This window comes from Anastrepha ludens, chromosome 4 (genome assembly GCF_028408465.1).
Source record: "Anastrepha ludens isolate Willacy chromosome 4, idAnaLude1.1, whole genome shotgun sequence".
Classification (NCBI taxonomy): Eukaryota; Metazoa; Arthropoda; class Insecta; order Diptera; family Tephritidae; genus Anastrepha; species Anastrepha ludens.
The window spans coordinates 25997350-26005769 of record NC_071500.1 but is presented as its reverse complement, the minus strand read 5'-3'; the positions used below and the strand labels follow the sequence as shown (position 1 = coordinate 26005769).

The window sequence follows — 8420 nt, the reverse complement described above, 5'->3', positions numbered from 1 at the left end:
GCTACCATTTGGCCTGTTCGCCTGTACAAGGCGAAACCTGTGGAATAACCATCACATTTACATGTATTGTGTTTCTCCAATTTGGTTTTAATGTAAAAATCTTATTCAAAATGTCAACAAACAAATAAAGCAAAAACAAAAAAACTGATTCAAAAAGAAAAAAGAAAACAAATCGGCTGATCTAATAACAGCACCTTGCATGAATTCGCTTTGACTGGTATTGTAATAGATCATAACTTGTACACAAAAGAAAATGCATTTCTTGAAAGCGCAAAATATCCGTTATTTGAAGAAAACCAAGAAATTTTCGTTTGAAGCGCGTGTTGAAGAGGTTTTTTGCGAAGAAGATCCAAGTTTCATCTTCGTATGTTTGTTGTACTTTGAAATCAGTACAAAATTTCCGATCTCGTGTCCGATATTTTGGAAATTTTCGTTCCACAAACGGTAACCATGTATGCCGCTGTGAAGCCGCTGTCTAAATATCTGCAATTTAAATCAGTTCGAATATACGATGTGGTATTTACATTGCACTCCAAATGTACGGTGGTCATCTTGTTGACTTGCTCATTTCTGCTATCGGCCAAACAGTATTTCGGGGAGCCTATACAATGTATGGGTGATGATAAATACAGCGAATTCGTAAATTCCTTCTGTTGGACAATGGGCACCTATGTGCTCAATGTGTACGATGTTCAAGATCAAATTCCACATGGTGATAAATTGTTAAGCACACAGACTGGAGTCGAATCGCCTTATATAGCTGAGGGCATATCCTCGGAGATACCAGGTGTTACTGAGAGAGTTTATTTGCGTTACTATCAGTGGGTCATCATGTTACTCTTGCTGCAGTCGGTTATCTTCTACTTTCCATCTTTTCTTTGGAAGATGTGGGAAGGGCAACGCCTTAAGCAGTTATGCTCCGAAGTCGGTGAGTATCAAAAATGTATATGATATAAAAAACTGTACGTTTTGAAATTATAAATGAATTATTTTGTATGCACGCTTGTGTTTATATGTAGGTGATGCTCTAGTACCGGAAAACACTTATTTGGAACGTCTTAAATTGTTAGTAAAGTACTTTACATCGGATTATAAGGACATACACTTTTGTTACATGGTAAAATGCCTATCATGTGAGGTATTAAATTTTTTTATCAGTGTGAGTATTTAAGTTCATTTGTACATACACACAATACATATTTATTGGCAGAAACAGTAACAATTGAATTTCAGGTAATAAATATACTGTTGCTTAACGTATTCTTAAACGACTATTGGACGAAATACATCAAAGCTTTGGCTACCATACACCGTTATGATTGGGACACCTGGAATCGGATGACTTCGCGAATTTTTCCGAAAATCGCCAAATGTGACTACTATGCATTTGGTCCAAGTGGCTCTCAAAACAAACGCGATGTTCTTTGCATTCTTCCGCTCAATATATTAAATGAGAAAATTTTTGCTTTTCTGTGGTGTTGGTTCATCATAATGGCTATAATTGCTGGTTTAAATTTGCTCTATCGCTTATTTCTCATATCTAGTAGAACATTTCGAATGAAAATGATCAGTACGCAGTTGCGATCAATGCCTGCGTCACAGGTGCAGAGAGCTCTTGAGAATGTAAGCTTTGGCGATTGGTTTTTGCTTTTTAAAGTTAGTGTCAATATAAATCCAACGTTGTTTCGAGATCTCATACAAGAATTGTACAAGCAACGTAAGCTGCAGAATAATTTGACATCAGTTTAATTGTAAAACGGACTTCAGTAGTTAACTGAAGACTAACTATTATCTATAAGATTTTGCATCGAATGCCATTTTGACCGATTTATACAATAAAAATTGAATTTGATTTCGCTGATGACAAACGAATGTTACAAAAATATTTAGTTACGTCTAAAGCTCACATAATACATATAATATATGTATGTATTTGTGCTGTGTTGGGAGAAATCTTCAAATATTTTGGCAATTATTGAATTACTTATTTTTGTATTGAGCAAGCGAACAAAGTGAATATTACAATATGAATAATTATATTAGTAGAGTAAAATGTTTATGAATAAACATATAAGTTTTGTTTTCTGCCTCTGTTATAACTGTAACGTGTGAAATTTTAAAGACGATAAGTGAATTTCACAAAGAATGAAATAAACATAAGATTTGAATGAAGTCAATTAAGTTTTTGTTTCGATTGCGGCATACATTGTTTGTGAATTGTGCAATGCTTTTTCTAATAAAGTTGAAAAAATCAGGAAAATAACAGTTCTACATACATAGGTTTTATACCAAAAACATGAGTTTCCATCACAGTTATCAGAGTGGGTATATAGGGAGCGTGTCATTATTCTGTTTTACAAAATTCTGGATGACAAAATTCTGCAAATTACAAAAAAATTCTGCTTTTTAAAATTCTGCTTTCTAAAATTCTGCTTTTTCAAAATTCTGCATGTTTAATGCGAAAAATTCTGCTTTATTCAAGTTTTGTGATTTTCGTCATATAAGAAGTAACAAAATAAACATTTTATTCATAAATATACATATAGGTATGTTTAAGCGATAACAATATTTTAGTTTAGCCAATTACAATATTTTTTGCAATTCTTTTTAAATATGTAGTGTGACTTAATTCATTTCTTTTTTTAATAATTCTTCGCAGCTGTTCGTTTTTTTTAGAAGAGTTCTACGCAAAAATACTGTGGATTGCGTAGCCGGAGTTGGACTGATGAGGGTTATTTTTTTGAAGCGCGGCCGAAGGCCGCCCACGCGAAAAGAAGTTCTACGCAAAAATACGGTGGATTGCGTAGCCGGAGTCGGTCTGATGAGGGTTATTTTTTTAAAGCGTGGCCGAAGGCCGCCCACGCGAAAAGAAGTTCTAACCAAAAATACTGTGGATTCTATCGAAACTGAAGAAAAAATTATTATTATTATTTTTTATTTAATATCTCGAATAATAATAAAAAATAATAATAATAATAAATTAAATAATTACATTACCTCTTTAACATTGTTAACATTGTATTTTAATACAGAATTCTGTAATACAGAATTTTGTAATACAGAATTTTGAAAGCAGAATTTTAGAAAGCAGAATTTTAAAAAAGCAGAATTTTAAAAAAGCAGAATTTAAAAAAGCAGAATTTTGTTTTTAGAATTTTGTACAGACAGAATTTCGACACCAACCCGTTATATATTGTACATGGCATACATGGTTTTTAACTTCAATTTTTTTTTTTTTTTTTTTTTTTTTTTTTTTTTTTTTTTTTTTACCCTTTATTATTGTTTCTATTTCAACTTAAAATATTTACAATTTTTCTTTCTTTTTGGGTTTCAACAGTATTTAGAAGCCAATACCACTATATACATTTATCTAAGAAAAAAACAAAAATTAACTCTATATTTAATTAATTTAATTATTTAATGAATAAATATATTCATAAAATTGTGACACCATTTACATCTGCAGGTCAGTTGGTCGTTTACGCTTAAGTCTCCTCGTCTCGGTTTCCTCTTTTAATGGAAGTTGCCGAATTTCCCTGTTAGAATGTTCTAGTAGTCGGTTTGTGTGTCTTAAGCTGTTGTTGCGTATTTCTTCATGGACTGTTTTTACTTTAAGTTCTCGATGGATATTATCATTTAGTATATACCACTCTGCTTTTGATATTATACGGAGTATCTTATTTTGCGTTTGTTGTATAATTTTTATATTTGTTCTGCTGGCAGTTCCCCAAAGCTCTGAGCCATATTTCCATATTGGTGTTATAATTACTTTGTATATTAGTATCTTATTTTCTAGTGAGAGCGTTGAATTCTTTCCCAAAAGCCAATGAAGTTGTTTAAACCTAGTCTTGATTTCGCGTCGTTTTTGTCCAATGTGTAACTTCCAGTTAAGTTTATTGTCTATAATCATACCCAAGTATTTTGCCCTTGTGTCGTGGTGGATTTGTTTATTCTTTATGAATATTGGATTGTATTGTTTTTTTCTCTTGTTAGTGTATGTGACGTGGGCGGTTTTATCTTCGTTTATTTTGATTCCCCATTTCTCGAACCATTGAGTGGTGTTGTCAAGTAATTCCTGAAGTTTATAAGCAGCCGTTCTTGGATCTTTGTCTGATGCTAACAAGACAGTGTCGTCTGCAAATGTTGCTATTAGAGAATTCTTAGTTGCCGGTGTAGGGATATCAGCAGTGTAAAGAAGGTACAGAAGTGGCCCAAGGACACTACCTTGCGGTACACCTGCTTCCATTGTTAGTATATCAGAATACTTATCTTCGAATTTTACATAAAATTGTCTTCCAGTTATATAACTTTTCATTAGTTCGTAGTAGTCTGTTGGTAAATAAGTCAAGAGTTTTTGTAGAAGTCCTGCGTGCCATACTGTGTCAAAAGCTTTGGCCACGTCGAGATATACTGCTTCACACGTTCGTTTTTTATCGATGTCTTCTAAAATTTTGTTTGTAACTCTGTGAACTTGTTGGATGGTGGAATGTTTTTGCCTGAATCCGAATTGGTGGCAAGGTATTATTTTGTCCTTTTGTATAATGGGATCGATTCTGTCAAAAAGCAACTTTTCAAAAATTTTTGATAATACTGGTAGTAGACTTATAGGTCTGTACGAAGTTACTTGCGTAGGATCTTTGCATGGTTTTGGTATTGCGATAATTTGAGCAATTTTCCATACTTTTGGGAAATATTTCAAGTTCAAGATTTGATTGAACAAATTCCTTATATAGATAAGCCCCTTCTCTGGGAGTTCTCTTAAAATTTTTCCAGTTATTAGGTCGTATCCTGGCGACTTCTTAGGATCAGTTCTCTTACATATGCATTGTTTTATTTCTTCTAATGTAACATTTTTTGGTTTGCATGGATCTGTTTTTGCGTGGGTCGGGAAAAGATTTACATTAGGCGTATTGTTCGTAAAAGTACTTTTGAAGTGTTTTGCGAGAACTTCAGCCTTGCCAAGATTTGTTTTAGTCCAGCTGCCATCAAGTTTTCTGATAGGTGGTTTGTATAAAATTTTATTTTCGATTTTGTTTGTAGCTTTCAAGTTTCAAGCTTCAAGTTAAAATTTTTTAATTTAAAAATTAATTTTTTTTAAATTGAAATTAAAGTTTTTTTACTTCAAATAAATTTTTTTTAAATTCAAATTAAATATTTCTGATTTCAAGTTAAAGTTTATGAAATATGGTATGTTAATTAATTATTATTTTCCAAATATGTTTTTTTGCTGATTTTGATGTTGTTTTTGTTGTTGTTGTAGCAGTATCTTCGCCCTGTCGGTGTAGTGTAATTACCGATCGCCTTCGTCTAGCTCATCTAACGGTAGGCCCAGGAAACTGGCTGTTTCTACGGGTTGGGTCCAGAGGGAGAGGGGTGTTAGACGAGTGGGTTTGTTGGGCATGTGAAAAGGTGGTTAGTGTGAAAAGGTGCTGATTCTGATCTTTCGTTGTTGTGGAATCTATAGTATTATTTTAAAACATGGCGCTTATTCTGACTAAACTACAATATGTACAGATATGAAATATATATCAAAAGAAAGGTTTTGATGAGCATATTTCCGGAAAATTATAAAAATTAAAATTGGTTAATTTGTTCATGAAATATTTGCGTGTAAAGTTATCAAAATTTTCATATTGATAACAGCGATGTCTATGCAAAGCGAGATGACACACAAATATACGCATACATGTATATGAGTACGTTTGCTTTGTTTAGCTCCCTTTCTAATGAGCACAGCATTGTATACATTTGGATTCTCAATAATTGTTTTGTTTTGTTATCCTTACTAATAAATACATATCGCACTTGTTACGTTAAAGCGTAACAACTCAAAATCTGAACATTTTCAGTAGAGACGAAAAACTGTTTCCGTAAATATTAATAATATACATAGGTATTACAAGGAAAAAAATATGTAATTGCACGAAAATATCATTAAAAACAATATAACGGTTGTTTCATTCTTATTTGTTTAGTAGTTGCGCTAAAATAACAAATTTTTGAGTTGTTACTCTTTTCCTTTTCTTTTTGAGTTGTTACGCTTTAACGTAACAAGTGCGATATGTATTCATGAACATAGTCCCAACGGTTGCTGCGAATTTTTTTCAAAATTTTGTTGTGATGGCAATAATTGGTATGAATTGATAATTGACTTGAAATTTGTCAATTCACTTAAAACAACGGTAACAGTGCAAATTAGAAAGAGTTTTGGGCAGACGCAAAATAGAATTTATTTTAAGAAAAAAGTACATCCATATTTAATTTTAAAATATGCCTTGAGGACGACCAAGAAGAGTTCGTAGAAGAGTTCCTACTTTAAGTGGAGGAATAGAGCAGGTAAGTAAGTGATAAATGTTTGAAACGTCACGCATTGGATATGATTGGTAGAAGCATCCACTTTTGTTTTCGTTCATATATGGTACAATTGAACTACAATATATAAACATATGTATGTATTTACAAATTTTGTGTGCGTTTGATCCTTTTTGCAAAACTCAAAATTTTAAATAGTTTTAAAAAATGAGGAGAGAGAGACAAAAAATGTTATATGCATAAGTTCTTACATATTACATATGAATAAAAATATACACTTTTCTAATCATCATAACTTTTAATATATAAAAGTGTCACATATGCTGTTTACTTTCCGTGGGAAAAAAGACCACCCGATTTTCGGGGGTTACATACTAGTTATTATTTATTTTAAAATAAATATTAAAAATTCAAAATCATTATTGGCGTCATTATCGGCGAATAATGCAGGTCGCAGAAGATTCTGATGATAGCAATTTAGAAAATGAGGAGAACTTACCAATTCCTCGTTGCAGAAACCGCAGTGGAAATTATGTTAAAACGAGTATTGACAAAAAGGAGATTTTGATAAAGTACTATGAAGAAGGTAAAGCTATTATAGAGACAGCAGAATTAGCTGGAATTAATAAAAATAGAACCACTTCTATAATTAGAAGGTATAAGAAGGATGGATGTGAGATTATTAGACGAAATCGTGGTGATAAGATTTTAAACTATGTGGAGAAAATAATTGAAGAAAATCCATCAATTACTTTAAAAAATATAAAAAAAAATTGTTTCAAAATAAAAACGTCAACATGACAACAACAACGATATTTAATGCAATAAAAGCTTTAAAAATACCATTAAAAACCGCCACAATCAACCTGGACCGTTTAAACTCCAAATCAACAATTGAACAACGCAAAAATTATGCACTCAATTTTTTACGAAATGCTCCACAAACACTTGAGAAAATAATTTTTATATTTTCTGAGCCAAAGGCCTTAGTAGCCAGAGTTCTTGTTAAATTTTATTGTATTGATTATTTATAACTATTACTCTTACATATAAATAAATAAAAATAATTTTTATGTTGTTGTTGTAGCAGCATAAACATTCTCCACACATACATGGGGAATGCTGCTGAAGTGACAGTCCTTGGCCGAATATAAATCCGGGTCGTTCCGGTAACGTAGAACCGACTGTCGTGGGAACGTATATAAGTTTTATTGATGAATCCGGTTTCAACTATCATCTTCGCAGAACTAAAGCCCATGCAATAGTTCCAACAATAAGAGGAAGAAATGTTTCATTAATTTTAGCCATGAATTTAAATGGTATTATACATTTTCAAGTAATTTCTAACTCAACAGTAAATTCAAATGTTTTTATTACATTTGTCGATGGATTATTTAATAAACTTGCTGAAAGTAACATTGTAAAAGCATGGTTGGTTCTGGACAATGCCAGAATCCATAAAACTCGGGAAGTACGCGAAAAGATTAGTAACACTAATCATACGTTAATTTTTCTATCACCATATTCCCCCATGTTAAATCCTATAGAAAAGGTATTTTCAAAAATTAAATTGTCAAAATAATCAAAATTTGGTACAGATTATTGAAGAATCAATGAGCACTGTAACTTCTACTGATTGCAACAATTATTACGTTGACATGTCTAGGAAACTACCGCTGGCTGTAGCGGAGCAACCGTTGCATTAAATGCTTTGTCTAAATTGCTTTATTTAACCTTTTCCTATTCATTTTTTATTGTAAATATTCAATATTACATTAATAAACTTTAATTTGAAATTAAGAATCTTTAATTTGAATTAAAAAAAAAAATTAATTTGAAATAAAAAAATTTTAAATTGCTTTTAAAAAAAATTAATTTGAAATTAAAATTTTAATTTGAAGTTAAAAACCTATATAGTAGTTATATCCCAACCTTTATTACTCCTGTTACTTAATCTTCGGTAGATATACTTACTTTTTTAACTTAAACGACACGGGTAAATTTCACGCCAATTAATAAACTTCCACAAACAGAGTTACAGTTTTTATTTACACTTTTTTTTTGTAAGTATATATAGGCTTTTTCAGTAAGAGCGCTTCAACTTTTGA

At 31.5% G+C, this 8420-nt stretch overlaps 1 protein-coding gene across 1 annotated transcript; it reads left to right on the top strand.

Annotated features, from left to right (window-relative positions):
- The first annotated feature begins 275 nt into the window (after positions 1-275).
- On the top strand, positions 276-2181 carry LOC128861413 (innexin inx5). The gene is made up of 3 exons (XM_054099542.1): positions 276-928; positions 1020-1159; positions 1234-2181. Exons 1-3 carry the CDS (start codon positions 451-453, stop codon positions 1747-1749), a joined length of 1134 nt encoding a protein of 377 aa, XP_053955517.1. The 5' UTR covers positions 276-450; the 3' UTR covers positions 1750-2181.
- Positions 2182-8420: the final 6239 nt, after the last annotated feature.

What these genes read in the sequence shown, in the direction of transcription:
- LOC128861413 (XM_054099542.1), top strand. Translation starts at nt 451, where the DNA reads ATGTATGCCGCTGTGAAGCCGCTGTCTAAATATCTGCAATTTAAATCA. An exon ending in GCAGTTATGCTCCGAAGTCG is followed by an intron (nt 929 to 1,019) that starts GTGAGTATCAAA and finishes GTTTATATGTAG; the next exon opens with GTGATGCTCTAGTACCGGAA. An exon ending in TATTAAATTTTTTTATCAGT is followed by an intron (nt 1,160 to 1,233) that starts GTGAGTATTTAA and finishes ATTGAATTTCAG; the next exon opens with GTAATAAATATACTGTTGCT.